This window comes from Megalobrama amblycephala, linkage group LG24 (assembly GCF_018812025.1).
Source record: "Megalobrama amblycephala isolate DHTTF-2021 linkage group LG24, ASM1881202v1, whole genome shotgun sequence".
NCBI classification, from domain to species: domain Eukaryota; kingdom Metazoa; phylum Chordata; class Actinopteri; order Cypriniformes; family Xenocyprididae; genus Megalobrama; species Megalobrama amblycephala.
The window spans coordinates 13,329,018-13,348,400 of record NC_063067.1 but is presented as its reverse complement, the minus strand read 5'-3'; the positions used below and the strand labels follow the sequence as shown (position 1 = coordinate 13,348,400).

The 19,383-nt window shown below is 37.0% G+C and overlaps 1 protein-coding gene across 3 annotated transcripts in view; it reads left to right on the top strand.

Annotated features, from left to right (window-relative positions):
- Positions 1–19,383, top strand: part of pax7b (paired box 7b) — a 66,257-nt gene that overhangs the window by 4,591 nt on the left and 42,283 nt on the right. For all 3 annotated transcript variants that reach the window (XR_007182945.1, XM_048178032.1, XM_048178031.1), the window contains exon 5: positions 16,256–16,452. Coding sequence is in view for 2 of the 3 variants with exons in the window: in XM_048178032.1 (XP_048033989.1) it covers positions 16,256–16,452 (197 nt within the window). In the remaining variant the exon portion in view is untranslated. The remainder of the gene's footprint in view (positions 1–16,255; positions 16,453–19,383) is intronic.

Below are 19,383 nucleotides of genomic sequence, written 5' to 3'. Positions count from 1 at the left end.
ATTTTGTATTTAACGAATTTTCACAGTTGTTGTGCTCCTATTTTTCATGTTCTGACATTCACTGCCCCCCTTAACGCACAGTGTTTGTATCCGAGCACGAAAGGCGGGCGCACATGTGGTGCTTTACTCGACCAATAAATGTAATTTGACCCAGAGAAAAATTTGTCGGCCAATTAATGGAGATTGACTGATTTCCCAATTTGACAGGAGTTGATTAAACCAATTGGCGTTTAGGGATTAATCCTACAAGAACGAAAACGATCGTTTAAACAAATCGGTGGATTACGTGCATCTCTTACCTGTTAAGTGGTAGATTAGTAAATCTAAAACGATGACTCTTTCAACACTACCACTACAATTAATCACTTAATTCGTTAAGTGACCACGCTGAACGTGAATCGTTTGGCTGGAGAAGAACACTTCCAAAAATCCGATATTTATAGAAAAAAATAATCGAATAAAATCGAATGAAGTGAAATGTTTTGTGGTGGTTATTAAATGAATGTTTATTGAGCATTGGTCATTCGTTTCGAGAATTCTGCAAAAGACCAATTACATCGAGAGAATTAAAAGTGTTTGCAAGCGGGTAGTTCCCAGATATTTGTAGAGAAACCAAAGTTATATACTGTATATTTGAGACTTTGAAATAAGCCTCGTTTGAAGAAAGAAGACCATAGGATGAGTCGGGAGACCACTTCAAACAAATCCATCTGGAATGGGGAGAGAGAGAGAGAAAGAGAGAGAGATTTAGTGAAAGTATGGGGAAGTTATTTAGCTATTAATATTTTTTCCTCAGGCATCGAGAGTCACTCCATCTGCACTTTCTCGCAGCTATTTGGCTGGGCTGAAATTGAGGGAGACCCAAATGTTGGGAAGAGATAACACAATCATCACAGCCGCGGTCCTGCGCTCTGCATCAATGTATTAAACTCGGATTAACCTCCCCTTTCCCCTACACTGCTATACCCAACACATTTAATTGGAATTTTGATATGGGGGTGTTTTGTAAAAATAATAATAATAATAATAATAATAATAATAACAACAACTGTTATTATGTATACAATACAGTATTCAAATACATATGTATTCACAGAATTACAGTTTAATACAAATTAAGTTACAATTAGTTAACCTGCATGTAGCTTCTGGTAGCTAAATAAACATTTTTCTTTTTTCATTTGCCTAATTAATCAAAGTGTAATGTAATATGTTGAAACACTTATTAGCTTTTGCTGCTAGGCTATTGGTCAAATGCTACTAGCAGCTGTAATTAAAATGCACATAATATGATAAAACTGTTGTTGGACATGAAATACAGTATTCTGCCGATTAATAGAACAAATCTGACGTTTGTATAACCAATCTCTTTGCAAGGTCATCGTCTAATGATGAGACTATATGCTGTGAAATATGCTAATCCAGAGATCATGACACCAGAGCGCCTGTTTAGTGTCAACGGCGTTGCCTAGTGAAACATTTGCAGTGTAACTGAATTACATGCTAGTTAACTTCATTCCTGCACTTTGCTGAGGAAATTATTTTCCAAACGTTCACCCAGGATGAGGTTCATACAAAAACTAGGCTTGCACCAAATCCAGGTCCTTAATTCGTGGAACGAATCGAATGTCGGAAAATGTCGAATCCAGTAGTTCTGTTTTTCCTAGCATCTTTTGACAGCTTTACACCGCTCTCTTTGAATTCGTTTTGGAATAGTTTTGACAGATTATTTACGTCTATCATTGATTAAATATTGTATATGGATTGTTTAATATATAATTCTTAACATTGTGTAGGATACGACAAAAGTAGCCGTAAATATTCGACTCAAAGTGTCTGAATAGCGTCATCACAGCCAGTCTTTACGAATAGTATTTGACGTTAATCATTTAGAAAATGTCAAAAGATTGCGTAAGTCCTCTTCAACAGAATATTAATATGCAATTATTTTCAACAGCTTTGCTGACCTGTTAACCTGGGGCGGATCCTATAGATGCAATGAAGAGGATTTTGTGTGTTTCAGATGTTTAAGGGAGAGAGGAAGAAAAAATAGAAAGTAGGTGCAGAAAAGTAAAGGCGTCTGGAGGAAATTGAGAGGCTTATAGTCTTTGATCCTTGGGTGCTTTTTCTTATCGGAAACATTTGTGGTGACACCACGACAATGGGAGTTCATCATATTACAGACTGCCAGTGCTGCTTTCAAGACGGCCTGTCTATTAATTAAAATATTTCTTGCCATGTGGGACAAGGACTATCAGTGCACATATTACTATGCGAATGGCTTTTGGATATCAGCTGTTTCATCCCTTTTTTTGGGTTAAAGGGAAAAGTCCACTGTAGAAGACATGCAGATTTTTTTTTCGCTTCGCAAAGGAAGCGCATAATCCTTTTCCACTCAGTAACTAAAGATCCCCTTCGTTGTCGCCAGAAATAAAATGAAACCAACAAGTTTTCAATTAAGCCCTGACATACCTGCAACCTATGGAATGTTTTGGGCAATCATACATTTAGATGGTCAAAAATGCATGTCAGAGATTTGCACTGTTCTGTATAGTGGGGGGCATCCTGTTAGACCAGAAGAACAAAACGAACAAACGACTAGGGAAAACTCCTGCTGACACTAATAAAAGTATTGGCCTCCGGGCTTCCTATGTAATGTCACAAAAGTGTTTTTGATGCCCTCGACTCACCATCGCTTTAGTGCTGTATAAGGTGCCCTGTATAATTGAAAGAGCACGGAACTCTTGGTGACCCCATAAAGATGCTTCATTCATTATAGTCCAAAAAGACGTTAAAATACCGCTCGAAATCAGATTGGTTGGTTGCAAACTATGTAATTAAATCAAACTAAATTAAGCGAATTGTTACTTTATTCCTGAAACAAAGCCAATGTAGCATAATATAATATATATAGCATATAGCAGGATAAACGTTCTAATAAAATATTAAGAATGTATCGAGTAGCCGCGAATAAAAATAACACGACTAAATTCTAACAGCAGATTGTAAAATAAACGCATTTCAATCCTCAGTATATGAAATAGCTATACAAAATGAATCATAATGAATTAATGAAAAAAAGGAAATTAATATAGGCCTATGTATGCTTTAATTGCCCCTTATGGGTGTTCAATTTAAGGAAACAAGCAAAGACTAGCAAACGTTCGACATACGACTCGACTTGTTGATTTTGATCTTATTGTTCGTATCGCTTTCAAACCAGCTTTAATGGCCTCTTTGGGAATACAAATATACGAAAAGAGGAGTTACCAAAGTGGAAGAGGGGGGTTTGAATCGGGGGAATTGCTGCCCACTCCTTTACCATGGAGTGTTCAGTAGCCATTCCTTAATCCTTCTTTCATTTTTGCCGACAAATGCCAAGAATCCTGTCTGGAGACCCAATGGGAGACTGATCATCTAACAAAAGGGAATCCTTCCACAAAGAAGGAGTGCCAAACGTGGTTCAGGGCACTCATAAACAGACCAAAGGAAAAGTAACCTTTTGCCGATAGATCTTATAACGTTTTGAGCACAAATTTTGAAACCTATAGGTCCACATATGTGTTTGTGCAAATGAGCATTTGCTCAGGCAGTTTTTATCCACTGCAGGTGTCCGTGTACGAATACGCTAAATAAACACTATTAATGTAGGGTCATTGAATAGATAAAAATAAGAGGATGGGCTCATTGAAAAAATGCATCTCGAAACAGCCTATTGGCCATAATGTGTTTATTCATTTTTAGTTAAAAAGTGAGACAAAAATTTGGATCTATTTTATATTTTGGAGTGAATAAGGTTGAAAGGTAGCTATTTTAAATAAATTTTAAATAAACAAAAATGAAAAAGCAGAACATATTGTCTATTTCAATGTTCTTCTTGTTTTGTAGTAGGCTAAACCTTTTTACTTATAAGACAAAAAGTTCTAAATAAAGTAGCCTACTTGAGTTTAAGCTGCTCTGACTAAGATCCCATCAAGATTTGCATAATGTAGGCCATTAATTATCATTTAGCTCATTAATTACTGTAGGAACAAATCTACCATGTGATGTTAGAGTGTTTAAACTGTTTCAAGGTGCACCTTTATCAGTTTCGTTTAAAAAGTCAGGTCCTCAATTCTTCTGTGAATTAACTTTTGTTCCTTCTGCGGTTTACTTTTTTGTTTGACCAAAAATTATTCTGGTGTCTGACAGCCCTCTTTCCTGATTTAAAGACAGTCACTTCAAAAGGGAGAAAGAAAAGGGGAAAGCCAACCGTCTGTTATTTTGTGTCTTTGGCCTCTCTGCGTTGGCTATTCAGGCAAGTTGATGAACTCCTCCAAAAGTTTATTAAGAGGAGCAAAACAATGGTGTCTAAAGCCTTTAGGCAGCCAAAAGAGACAGTTTATAAACTAGCTGCCATTGTTCCTCAAAAGCAGATGCATGAATACCTTTGAATGGGTTCCCTCAAACTGACACGATCAAGCTAGACAACAGCATGTTAAAAGGAACTGCCTTTCTTTCTGCTGCCCAGATTTGTATTTTTCCTGCATTAATGTACATCTGCGGTAGGAGGGGTCCAAGCTGGACGAGCTCAGTCCCAGTCAATGCCCAAACCCACAGCCCTTTGGGCTGTTTGAAGTAAAGTCCTATGTTTTGCACGCCCTCAGTGGGCTGCAGGTGTCACAAGCCTGAGAGAAATATGGTAATCTAAGAGCAAAAGAAAAGAGTCACCCTCCTTTTGACGTTTTAAACAGAGCATTTTCCAAGTGAATGACTTGAAATTGCCTGTTTGTAGGGTTTGAATTTTGTCTTAATGCAGGCAATGGGATTTATGGGGCTTCCATGTAAAGGTTTAAGGTTTCAAAATATAGACAGGAGGTGTGTTTAATTTTTAAACTTTAATGCCATATCTGGTTAAATAGCACTGGTTAAAAATAATTTTAAAACTAAATTTTATTGCTTTATTTTCAAATTCTTATTTGCAATTAAAAGAGCAATTAAATGTTTATTTATTAACTGGCTTAGATTATTGGCAAAGTCTAATATTTTGAGTTTATTGTGATGTGCTACCACTAAATATTTCAGCTGTGAGTTTGCAGTCAGTCTGAGGCAGTCAGATGTTGAAAAAAAAAGTAAGGGCCAGATAAGGGAAAGATTACATGGCTAATAAAAACATAAACAATTTTTTTCTCTGTAACTTTATCTTTGTTTTATACTAGCATTCATTCATTCCATCTGCTTGTCTTCTCTTTGTCATTTTCAAGCAGACTTGTTTACTTGTCCCTTTACGCAAACAACATATCATGTCTATAATGAGTTATTGAAGACCCATAAAGAGGCTAGTGAAAGCTGAGGGAGCATGCATCGCTTTCTGTCTGGCACGAGAAGTATAATTGCATTCTCCTCCGGTCCACAATGTTGACTCTGTTTAGACATGAATAAAAGCAATTTAGTTTTGGCTGAAAATGTACTTCCAGAATGCTTTCACATTGCCAGCTCCAAAAACAAGTCTTTCAGAAACAGAGCAGTGTATACAAACAAGTGATTTCTATGTTTTCCTCATTACTGTCCAAATTTTAGCAAGTTACACTGATGATAACCTAGTTGTTTTAGTATTTTGTGTAATTTTGTGCTATGTTTGTAAGAGTCGATGAATCTCTCTGGGATGAAAATATAACACTATATAGACTATGAGAATATAAGACTGTTGATTTGATTGTTGTTTTAGTCTTGAGAAATAATTTAGTCACTTGAGCTTGACTATGATTGTTCACAGCTTGATACTCAGCCTGGCACAAGATAAAAAGTCAGTATAGTAATATAAGGGTACGAATACACAACAATGATGTATTAAAAAACGGAAACATTTTTCCATTAAGCTTTTAGCATACAGACGACAACGCTTAACAGATTTTCAAAAACAGCTAAAAACGCTGTATTATGCATGCCAGGCCAGTAGATGGCGATGTCACTTTGTAAAAAAAAACACTACACGCCTAAAGACTGAACACGTAATATGTATGTGCATGACGCTACCATTTTCACAAATTCTTGTTTTTGTAATTTACAAGGAGACAATAACGGTATTAATTTCAAAAACTCGCGCTTTGGAAACCGTTTCCAAAAAGTTTGCGTTTGCAGTGTAAATGAATGGCCAAAATGCAAAAAAAGTTTACTGTTTTTAAGTTGAAAACGGTGCTATGTAAACAGGTCTTCAACCCTAAATATCTCATGGTGTAATTTAGATTTTCAATCTAAAGACCATGATTATGAATAACTTGGCATTTCCGTACCAAAAATATGTTTAGAAATCTGGCCAGTTTCCATGACTAAAGAAACATGGCCCATTTTATAGGTAACAGTAATTAAGTGAGGAGGGCAATTGCGCTGCATCAGTCCTATGATTAGTGCTGAACAACATGGTCCAATGGCTTAAAAATCACCAACAGCCCATGCTACTTATGGCCATAAAATTTCTCATTTTATGCTCTTTAGCGGCTTCACCCCGAGACTCTTCATTAGCTTTATTTATAAGTGTGTTTTGCACTCACACAAAGACAATAAACATGTTCCTAGAGTGTTGCAAATCAGAAATTTGCTCAGATTTTTTCCACCAACTTAAATGGTGAATGTGCTGGGCAGTGTGAGAGCTGCAGAGGGGCCAGGCAGCTGTGAGGGAGTCTACCCCGCTCCCCTCTCCCCACGCAGGCTTCAAACAGGGCACTTGTCGTACATTTTTAACTAATGGGCTTATTTATGCAGCCATTGTCAGTTTTTCTTCAGGCTACTCTTTCCACATTGACTTTTTTTCTCTCACCCTGCAGTATACAAAGGCAAGTACTGCTCACAATTTTTTTGCATCTCTTGATATGAGATTTGTCATTTAAAAACAACTGGGTGCAGCGTTGAGTTATTATGGCCCCCGATGAATCGTGTTCAGCGGGTTTGCACGTAAAGACATCAGAGCCCCTCATTTATGTTATAGGGTCTGTGTCTTGACAGACCGCTCAAAGAAAAGCTTACCTCTTCCTTTAAGATGCACTATATGAAATCACTTTTTCTTCATCTCTGACTATTTACTTGCTTTTCTTTTGGAAATATGATTATGGATTTTCATTATTATTTATTTATTTTCACTTTTGGCATTTGTATTTAAGCCCTAGGCTGTCCACTTAAAGCTCACATTGATATATTAAGATTTATTTCCCATAAGCTAAGTCAGTGGTAAAATTGACATTCAGCATTTTTTTGTTTACGCAACTGTTTTATCTCAAGAAGAGACACACGCCACCGCTGTGGGAAAAGCGGATAAAGGCTTTGCATTTAATAAATGGTAGTTTGCTAAGACATAAAGCCATGATAACACAAACATCTTTGTGAGGATGGAATTAAGTTCAGCTGCAGTTTTACTCTAAGTATTTACAGGGAAGGCCTCACATGGAGAAGCATAAAGTTTTCTGCAAATTTACTTTATTGCAATAACGCAAGGAAACTTTTATCTGAGGCCACCCCTCCACCCCTTCTCTTTTTTTTTTTTTTTTTTTTTTTTTTTAAATAGATCTGTAATGGTTTTTCAATTCAGCAATTCATTTGACACAATGGCTACAATGGATATTAACAATGGCATTTTGTGTCAGAGCTGCTTTTAATATCTATTAATGTATGTGAAACATCTAAAGGGATAGTTCACTAAAAAACAGAAAATTCATTCCAAACCTGTATGACTTTCTTTTTTCTTCTGTGAAACACAAAAGAAGATATTTTGAAGAATGTTTCAACTGTTTTTAAAATGAATAAAATGGGCCGTGACACATATTCACTATTAACTATGACTTTTCCCTCAATAAACTCCTAATTTACTGCTTATTAGGTATTAGGTAGGATTAAGAATGTAGAATAAGGTCAAGCAGAATAATGCATTAATATGTGCTTTAAGTAATAACAAACAGCCAATACTCTAGTAATATGCATGTTAATAAGCAACTAGTTAAAAGACCCTAAAATAAAGTGTTACCAATGGGCCCAAAATGACATTGTACCCCACTGACTTTCATTTTATGGACAAAAAGGACATTTTTCAAAATATCTTCTTTTGCATTCTGTTCAAGACAGAAAAAAATAACACTGTATAAAAAAATTAATTTAAAAAAATATTTTTTTCGACCTTGTGAATAAAACAAAGATTGAGTACGTTTTACAAGAATATAATATTTCAGTCTTTCAAGTTTAATTCACTGCATTACTTGCCATTTCTTTGTAATTATTTGTGAAATTTACTAGCAATTTCTGAGTGAAAATTGTAAATCCTACATGGCATGACAATGAGGAAATTAATTTTCTGCTTGTAATGTATATCATGTTAAAATCTTACATAGTTTACAGACTCTTGTTCCAACTGAAATGTGCTGAAGGATAAATTATGCTCTTTTTTGGTGCTCTCTGAGACACAGACAGACACACACACACACACACACACACACACACACACACACACACACACACACACACACACACACACAGTTTAATAAGCTATAGGCATGATAGTTTAAATAGCTGATTTTGTCGTCTTTCTCACCTTTTAGATATTTGATTAAGTTCCACGGTGCTGATTGCTTTTGACCTCAATTAGCAAGATCTCAATCCTAGGAAATGAAAACTCGATATGAAAAAGAAAGAATGAGACGGGAAGTAAATGGACACCTGCCTTTCAGAAACTAAATTAGAGCTCTCCGGCTTCACTTGACCAAGTTAAGTCAGCACTTCCCACCAAATTGACTGCGCTGCACATATCTATAAAGAATATTCAACCCCCTCAATTGCCTAAAGATATTTTAAGAACCATTTCAGAGTTGTTCTTAAACAGCAATGCAGCGAAATTCAGCTAATACAGCAGAACAGATGTGATCTTCACATTCATGTTCTGTGTGGATCTGATAACTTTAGCAAAACATGATTTCTTTAACATGATGTGCAAAGTAGGTCTTATTATCCTAACATATTCTATCTTCAACATTCTTTATCCTGTCTGTCAATAGTTATAGTTTCATTGTCAAAACTCCTTTTCAGTCACCGCATTCCAGAACTTTCAAAACCCAAGAGACACAAGCCATCCTTAGAGTGTCCCTCTCGCTGTCTCTCTGCACTGCCACCCCCTTTCCCCTGCCCTTAAACGGATTCATATTCAGGCAGCATTTTCCAGTGGCGCTTGGGCACAGAGAGTCAATATGTCAGCATTTATTGATGCCCTCGGAGCTGCACAGGGTTGTCAGGCCTCTTTTCAGGCTTAAATGGCCCCCTAAGGTGCGTCTTCTATTGGGCCTGAAAGGCCATGGAGGCCCCCGAGTCTCTCTGTTGTTTAAGGTGAGCACACTCTCACACAGGCACGGTGGACAAAAAGCCCACTGAGCCTTCATACACATGACAAGACCTATAAAAGAGCATCACCCATCACCTCTCCTTCACATCTTCCCTCTCTTTCTCTCAAATGTTTTTGAATGCTACAAAAAGAAAGGAGGGCTAATTGTTTGTTGTGGGAGCCAAAATTATGCCGCTTTCCCTCCTTTCTTTCCATTCCATGGAAAGAAATTAATGAATGTGGAGCAGACAGCAGGACTATTGTGTTTTGGTTTTGTATGTTGCATTTGGTTTCATTCTAAAACAAATCTGTACTCATTACGGTTAACAGTGTTATGCTGAATAATAAATGCTATTAAGTTTGAGTCTCATCAGTTTTTCAGCATTGTCAGGTATTTGATTTATTGATTCATCTTTTGAATAACCCAAATTAGTAACCCTAAATTCGTAAACATAGGTATTAAACTTTGGCACATAACTCTGTGACACAAACATAAATGATTACTTAAATTGTGTCTTTTTTTTAAATCAAATTTATGATTATTGGACAATAAGGCAGTGAAAACAATCCATTTGACTGACACTGAAGGAGGGTCCTGAGTCATATGGCCCACAACATCATAGAGACTTTGGGATGGCATCTTCTGACTTGGGTCAGTAAGTAAACCACTTACAGCAAAATTAATATGCCAAAATGATTTTTTTTACCTAAACACCAAACTTTAAGTATTATTTTAGCCAAAAACCTATGCTTAAATTTGGGTGAATGGGTTAATTGTACTCCTTATGCTGTTTAGGGTGTCGTATAAAGATGTTTTTCAGCAATAAGCCGCTTCTCGATATTTCTGCCAAACAAATTTTACTTATTGCTAATTTTTGGTCACTGTTTAGTGCATCTACAATGCTAATATGTTTACTTGTTGGACCGTATCCATGTGTGCACAAAATAGACACTGATACAGTCCAAAAATGTCATTGATCACTGTTTCGATCAATGATTTTGGCTGAAATGGAAAATTCTTTTTTTGTTGTTGTTGTGGTCAAATATTTTTGGTTACCAAAATTCAGTGTTGGGGGTAATGCATTACAAGTAACTTGAGTTACGTAATCAGATTACTTTTCAAGTAACTTGTAAAGTAACGCATTACTTTTTAATTTTACAACAAAATATCTAAGTTACTTTTTCAAATAGGTAATGCAAGTTACTTTTTCACATTTATTGTCTGACAGCTCTCCTGTCCCCATGTTGAGAGAAATAAAGTGCAGAGGTGTTGTGTGCGCTGTGCGAACATGATGGTTATTGTAGTTCTAGACTAAATGTGAACATGCATTACTCATCTCGCTTGCACGAAAACATTCAGTATTCCTCAAAATGAATAAAAACGGTGAAATGCAATCTCAGAATTTTACACAAACCAGTAATAATTAAATATATTAAATTAAACAAATATACTTTATGTATTTAATCTCACTTTATTAACCAATGTCTTTGCTGCTGACCTACAATGATCTAATTCAACCATACTAATAAACAAAAATTACTTTAGATTAGATTTAGAAATAAGAGTGATGAACTTCCTTCTTCTGTAACCTATTCTTCTTTAATCCAGAATGGCAGCACAGCTGAAAGGTTTGTTTGAGCTGCGCCCTCTACTGTACAGGCGTGAATATGCATTTCCTTCATTTCACTTTTGATGCAAAAGGGCCTTTACGTTTGCCAAAAATAGAATTTTTTTTTTGTTGTTATTAAAAAACAAACAAGCAAGCCCAGCCCAGGTGAGAAAAAGTAAAGCAAAAGTAATGTAACGCATTACTTTTCCTAAAAAGTAACTAACGCAATTAGTTACTTTTTTAGGGAGTAACACAATATTGTAATGCATTACTTTTAAAAGTAACTTTCCCCAACACTGCCAAAATGTAGGTGCATCACCAATAGTAACTTCCTAGAACCTCCTTGCATTGTGGAGATAGGCAAACACCAATGATATTTTCTTTAGAAAATTCTAGTTTTTATAGCCTTGCAACTCTTAAATCACAGAGATTGTTTGGAAGCAAGTGCAAATGAATGTGTAAAATAATAGAATATATCTATACAGTGTTTTATTCACATGGCCCGATGATATGTTTGGATTACAGTTTGAATGATACAGTAGTTGGACTCTCAAAGATGAGAATGTGTTGGAAACAAGGAGGCCAGTTGTGTGCCACAGCAAATATCGGTCCGACCTGAATATAATATTGTTTTGAGAGCCAACTCTGATGAAGACAAATGTGTAAATGTGCGCTACCATGCTAAGCTTAGTGGAATGTGCAGCTGTGGACGAACACTTTACCCCAGGCCCTTTAGCTCTTTACACAGGGACTGTGGCAGGAAAGGTTAGGTGGAGAGAGAGCTAAAACGAGGGAATGAAAATAAAAAGACAACAGAGAGGAGAAAGAGGTCTGAGTGTGGCCGTGATGATGAATATCCCATCTGCTCACAGGCTCATCGGTGATGGAAGTGGTCTGAAGGCTTATGTTGGGTGGTCATGACTTCTCTTTGGCCTTAGTCACTCCTCACCCGTAGCGGTTAATCACTGTCCGCCGTGTAGCCTCTCGGAGCCTCTCGCCCAGCTGTCAACAAAAAGCTCAGTCAGGTTGGCTGCATGAAGCAAATCTATGTGAATCAGTTTGAAAGTGTTACAGCGACTCTTCTGGTTCAGTTTCACCAAAGGGCTTTTAATCGAATTCCTTTTCAAGATATATTAGGCCAATTCTCCTCTGATTAACTGCCTTTGATGTGTAAGTGCTACAAATCAGGTTGATCCCATGGGGCACGTTCACTCTTAATAACTGATGGGATGCAAAGAGACAATTTTAAGTTCGGAAAATAATAGGATTTGGGTACTTGTCAGAGCTTGTTTGAAAGAAAACATCGCTCATTTGCTGTCAGATTATCTTGTTCAGTTCGAAATTTATGCCGTGTTTTTGCATCCTTTTGCTTGAAACATATTGAATTGAACAAAACCATGAACCCTGGAGGACTACATGGATAAAGGAGTAATATTCACAGGGAATTTTTAATTAAGCCCACATTTTAAGATAAAAACATTTAATCAGCATTCCTTCAACTTTTTAATAGATTTAAGAGTGTCGTCTTATTGTAATGAAGTGTTCCTGTTCTTTTCTGATTAGTGGTTTGGCTGAAGAGCTTTTTTTATTTTTAAAACCCAGTTTTTGCTCTCTTTACCTTTATTCAAAAGCTTTCGCTGCTGTCTGCTCCAGGCCATCTCAGACAAAATGTGTCATACTCAGTTATATTTATGCCGCAGCACATTCGACAGATCTGGGTACTTGCCATGGTCTCATTCGTGTGATGGGACCCAGCATGTCAATCGTGGGATCTTGCAGAGACAAAGATGAGGTCCAGGTTTAGACGCGTATCTGCATCAGCGTCTGTTTCATTTCCATAATCCTGTCCTCATTATACTACGAGTAGGAGAGCGATAGATGCTGACCTTTAGCAGGAGAGTGCTGTCAAACTTATTCTGGTTTTATCTGTCTCTGCAGGGCTGGCTGAGGAGCAGCTTGTGGGTTTTCTGTTATGGCAGCTAAATGATTTTGTAATTGTTGTGACAAGGGAAGAATGAGATGTGGCAGAATACATACTCATCAGTCATGCAGGGACCACTGCATCAAGCTTGTAGCCTTTCAAATTGCGTTTCTTAGATTTGTCCCCTTGATTTTTATTCATCTGTCTGAAGGTAACAATTCACTTGTCTCGAATCTGTTTTGATATTTTGGGGCTGGATATACACCAATTTTTGCAAGTTTGGGGTCGGTATGATTATTATTATCATTGTTTTTAGAAATTGTAAAATGTTGATTTGCTGCTCAAGAAACATTTCTTATCAATGCTGAAAACAGTTGTGCTATATTTTTGTAGAAATTTGATGACAACACGTATTTGAAACAGAAATCTTTTGTAACATAAATGTCTTTACTGTCACTTTATATCAGTTTAATGCATACATTCTGAATAAAAGTAATCATTTCAATTTAAAAAATCATACTGACTACAAATTTTTAAATGGTAGTCAAGTAGTTCATCGGATCATTTATTCACCCTCATGACTTTTTTTCATCTGTTGAAAATGAAAGAAGATATGTTTTTTTTTTTGCCTGTATGGCAGTTTTGTTTTAGTCACCATTGACTTTTATTGCATGGACAAAAACTTCTTTTTGTGTTCCATAGAAGAAAAGAAATACCGGTTTGAAACGGCATGAGGGTGAATAAATAATGTCAGAATTTTCATTTTTGGGTGAGCTATCGCTAGCAGTGTAGGGAAGAAAAAATAAATTCCATGTTGTGTCTTCAATGAAAGTAGTGGCTACCTTTTGGAAAAACAATCAGTATAGATCACTGCACCAGCCTTAAGTGGTCGTCATGGCGAGTCAAAACCAAATCACTTGGTCACAATTTCTCCAAAACCAACAAAGGGATTTAAAGAACATGAGTTCCAATATATATGTACACTTGAGTATGTTTTTAGCTGAGTGTTTGGATGAGGCGAGAATTCTGGCAAAATGAATCTTAAAAGAAAAGGCAAAGGAATTGATTTAATTAATGCGGCCTCATGTCCTACGGCCATGTGTAATCCGTCGAGAATTCCTGAGCGTGAGCTCTGGGAGACAAAAAGACATCTACCAGAGGACTCCTCAAGTGGCCTGTAATGAGAACCTCCCTGTAATCCCATAATTCCTTGTTTAATTAAAAGACAGAGCTGGCCTGGAGTCGAAGCCACTTTGATGGCTCTTTCATTGTTGTGCTTTTGTTTGGAGGCTATTTTTGGGATGTTCTGTCCAATCGTCCAACAAACAAATATAGTGACGTGCAAACGTTCATTCTGTAATCTGGTGTTGCCCTTGGTTAGCATTTGTTGTTGTAACCAAACCAATTTCAGGTGATAGTGGCAAAGTGAAAACATAACATTTTCACATCAAAATGTATGTAGAATCATTCCAAAACATCTGAACTCAATGTGAATACGTGGGAAATAAAACAATTATTTGGTTAAATGAATAAAAAAATTTTTTTTGGGTTTTATTCTGGGGAATAAAACCAAACATTATGAGTTTGTGTAAGAATTTATATTTCTCTGACTTGCCTCAAGGTACCTTATGGTGAAGAAACAGAGTGAAAAGATCTGCTGTCCTCTACAAGTTTTACTGTCATTGAATTACCTCTCAAATCCCTTGTGTGTTTCACCTAGCCTGAAAAACCAGTTCTTACTGTATTGAGTCTTTCCAATGACCCTGGTAAAAAGCGGATGTTTAGGGTGTAGAATATATGTTCTGAATCTCACTGTTAAATTGTGTGTAGGGCTGGGCATTGATACAGTTTTCCTGATTCAATTAAATTTTGATTAGATTCCAGATTAATTTCAGTTATATTATTTACAGCATTAGCAGAATGAGATTTTCTTCAATCTATTAAAGTATACAGGGAAGAGTTTTAGGCAACACGAAGACCAATTTTCAGTACCCTAAAGAACTTTTCAGTGAACATTTCTTAAATAAACCATTTTTTTCTTAGTCTGAAGAAAAATGTAATAATCTGAAGAACCTTTTTCCACTATAAAGAACCTTTTGTGCATTCAAACAGTTCAACGAATGTTAAAGGTCCTTTAATTTTAAGAGATTTTTTGTTGTTGTTGAGATTTTAGAAATCAATATCAGATTCATTTACACGAATCACGATTATTTGGGGAAAAAACATCACTAATGTATAAGGAAAGGCAGAGCACAGCCCACTCTGCTCCTAAATAGTCAACCATATTCAGAGGGGCCAGTCTTGGAAGCCCACAGCCAATAAGAAGCCAGGGTTCAGCCATCACTAATGTAGAATTGCTTCAATTTAGCGGGAAGTCATGGCCTGGATTAAGGCCAGTGTCTGCCGAGCTAGGCCCCCAATGCTGCTGAAGGGATTTTCAAGGATCAGCCCAGTGCCAGCCAAACTGGAAATAAATAAGGAATCAACTCAAATGAAATGATAAAAACAGGCTGTAAGATCTTCCCTGTTATATGTGGAAATGGTCTCGATCTGACTAAAGAATGGGCTGAAGGTAGATCTATAGAATCTTTATTGTTAGTGATTGCTTTTTGCCAGCATACTTATCAATCTTTTATCATACAATAAGTTTACACCTATTAATATTAATGCCTGCTGCAAGTATTTGCAAAGTTAGCAGCAACATTTACACACCTGTATAAAGGTCACTGTTTTGCACAGCACGGATAAGCTAATGTGTCATTTTCATTTCATCACTAAGCTACTCAGCTTGAATTGCCACCCACACTCCTCTGGTTTGCATTAGATCAGATTTGGGCTCATTGTTTCTCATCTTTTCTCCAGCTAACCACTAAACAGAAATGCTATAGTTGACATGGCTGCATTTGACAGATAATCCACCGCTCTTATTTTAAAGATGGCAGGAATATTTTGCGGATGGCATTTAATGAAATGAACTCAATCGTATACATGAGTTATTTGCAAAGTGCCAGTTTTGTTTCATTTTAGCACAGAATACCAGTACAAGGATCGCTAAGGTGGTCTGTGGAGATTAACTCCCCCTTTTCCCTCTATGGCCTCCGGGCGAACTGGGATGCGTACTGATGTGGGATTGTATTTACAAGAGCTTCGCTTATATAAATAGCCGTGCATTGAAATAATATTCGCTTGAAAGCGAATCATTTCACCATGCCGCCATCCATCTGTTTTTTTTTTTTGGGTCTACATTCATTCACACATCAAAATCAGTATGATCATGACAGTATTCATGAGCAGAGAGCTTTCTGGGAAGTGCGTCTCAATGGAAAGTAGATGCCCGATACTCCTATAGTGGCGTTCACATCGCACTCAGTTCTCTATTATCTCCGATAGGTCGAATGGACGAAGGCTCGGACGTCGAGTCTGAACCGGACCTGCCCCTGAAGAGGAAGCAGAGGCGCAGTCGGACCACTTTCACAGCCGAGCAGCTGGAAGAGCTGGAGAAGGCCTTCGAAAGGACACACTACCCAGACATCTACACCAGAGAGGAGCTAGCCCAGAGAACCAAGCTCACCGAGGCCAGAGTACAGGTACAACACTATCAAATACTAAAGTAGTTTCTGGAGCTGCGAGATATACACATGGTTTAACTGAAATGTGGTTCAAAATGTGTTTTATTGAATCAAGAGTCATTATCTACATCATTCTGTATACAAAAGGGATAGTTTACCTAAAATGAAATCATTTACTCTCCCTCACGTCATTCCATCTTTTTTGATCCTGGAACATCATTCTAATCAACCAATCAGATTTGAGGGACAAGTTTACAGTTTAGGTCAAGTTTAGGCTTACAGTTAGGGTTAGGTGATTCTACATCAGTGTTATTCACCTATCATTTCCCTCTGATTTTTGGGATAAGTTATGGGTTGGGTTAGTTTTAGGAGTAGGAATAGGGTTAGGACTAAATTTTCTGATGGAATGTTGTTCCAGTCTTGGCAAAATCATGGTGACCATGAATGCATACAATCAAAGTCAATTGGGTCCAATGTTGTCTTTTGAAAAATTAAAATCACTGGAATGACATTATTTTGGGTGAACTATCCATGTAGTTGTGCTCATCTATGAAGTTTAAAGTATGGTACTCGTAAGACTGATGCTCTCAGCTGGAGATGTAGATGGCACAATGAGAGCTCAGTAAGAGTTCAGCTATGTGCTTTGAGGTCTATAGAGCTCTAAAGTGTCACTGGATCTGTTGGACTAAGGTCCTCTGATTGATGATGCGTGTAACAATGCAACTGCTCATCTCAAAGAAAGTGCTAAAAAACACAGCGGGCCTCTTCCTGTCAGCCATATCGAAGAGAAACACGATCAGGTGGCTAACATGGCACTATGTCTGTTAAAGTTGCCATGAAGGGAAAATTCACAAGATCTATTTTCTAAATGCATGTAATTGATCTTATTGTGAACGATTCATCCATGCATGTTTCATTTAATTTAGTTTTTGACCTTTGAATTTTATAGTCATAACTCGATCTTCCGGTGAAACAACAGACTTCTCCAATCGTTTGGTTTTCATAAACTCCTTTTTCTTACAATCAACTGCAAGTTTACATTCACATCTACTCCATCCAGCCAATGAATTGAAGTCCTGCCCTACATTTATTTTCTTTTTGATGATCCTTTTCATTTTGATGTACAAGAAAAGATCTTTTGCTGCTTCGGTTACATCACAACTTTGTACCTTTTGTAGGAAAACTTTTTTTATATTTATAGAAATAATTTTAAAATACATGTTGGAGGACGCTAAACACTTGTAGACAAAATGACAAAACTATTTTTTTTAGTTTATCTAAGGTATAAAAGTATACATTTTCAATCAAAGTGGCTCATTTTGCATCTAACAAATGATACAGTACGTAAGTTTACGCGCACAGTTGTAATTGAGCTACAGCAGTTATAGTCTTCATCTTTCTGTCCAAATATACATGATCCAATGCATATATGAAAGATTAAAAAACAAAACATTTCGAGTCATTTCTGACTTTCATAGCATTCACACAACACTCAGACCAATTGTAGTCCATGCAAATGTGTACTGTATGTATACATGGAAAAAACTTTGCAAAGAACGGACTGGTGTGATTTCAGTTGAACTAGTGAGTTTACAAAATGAACTGCTAAATGAATTGACTAAATTTGAACTTTTAAAATGCATGTACTTATTGTTGCAAAGGATAACAAACATTTACATGCAAAGGTTTTGGCTCCTCCCACCACTGGTCCTGACAGCTTGTCAACCATGTGGATAGTTGAAACAATGAGAGGGGGAAAATACAGTAGAGTTATGGCAGCAGCTGTTGGGAGCAAAGGGAGGGGGATAAAAAGAGCGAGAGTGCATTCCTGATGGATTTCTCACTTCAGCTTTTGGCTGGGATCTTTTCTTCCCACCACTTTCAAGCCCACCACCGCTCCTTGTAAAATTTGCTGCATATCAGAGAGCATCCCACACACTCTCTTGGGAACCCCTCTCCACCAGTTACATTAATCAATCAAGAGCTTGTAAAAGATATGACCGCTCGCCATGCCCCTGCTGCCTGCCTCACCTCTGCAATGGCACAGGATTGTGCTCTTCAAATGCCAATGCTCTGGACGTTACATTAATGTAGTAATGTATAGTGAAATGGCACGTAAGGTCAATTTGACTTATTTGATTTTGTGATACAATATTATATGTAAACACTGTATGTCAGATGTTTGCAAGCTGCCTAAATGACATCATTGCATAATTGAAATGCAGCTGTCTCTCTCTTTTTCCGTCTCAGCCACGTTTTAGGGGGCAAAATTGCAGTCACCACCTTTCAAGATGCCAAATGTCTTACTCTTTCTGTGATTAGACTCCTTAAAGGGACAGTTCAGCCAAATTTTGTCATCATTTACTCATACCCTCAATTTGTTCCAAACCTGTATGAATATCTTTCTTCAAAAGAATATATTTTGAAGAATATGGTTAACCAAACAGTTGATGGACCCCACTGACTTCCATAGTATGGAGAAAAAAAAGTACTATGGAAGTCAATGCGGTTCATAAACTGTTTGGTTTCCGACATTCTTCAAAATATCTTTGTTTGTGTTCAGCAGAAGAAAGAAATTTATACAGGTTTGGAACAAATTGTGGGTGAGTAAATGATGACAGAATATTCATTTTTGGGTGAACTATCCCTTTAATAAAGCTGCAGATGCTTTGCTTTATTTTAACTTAGCAGCATTTAGATTTATGAACTGTGTTCCAAACAATCGAATCAATCAAAACAAATGTTGGTATAAAAAGGATCTAAAACACTGAGGAATGACTCAATTTTGGAAAAAGTTGACCCATAGTGGCCTTCTGGCAGGCTTTTTAGTAAAGAGAAGATCTCTCGCTGGCAGTGTCAGAGATCCTGCTGATTTTTCTGCCATGTCAGTGATTCGGCTCTCCCTGAAAGGAGCCCCATGGGACATTTGGCCCTTTTGTGTGTTTATGG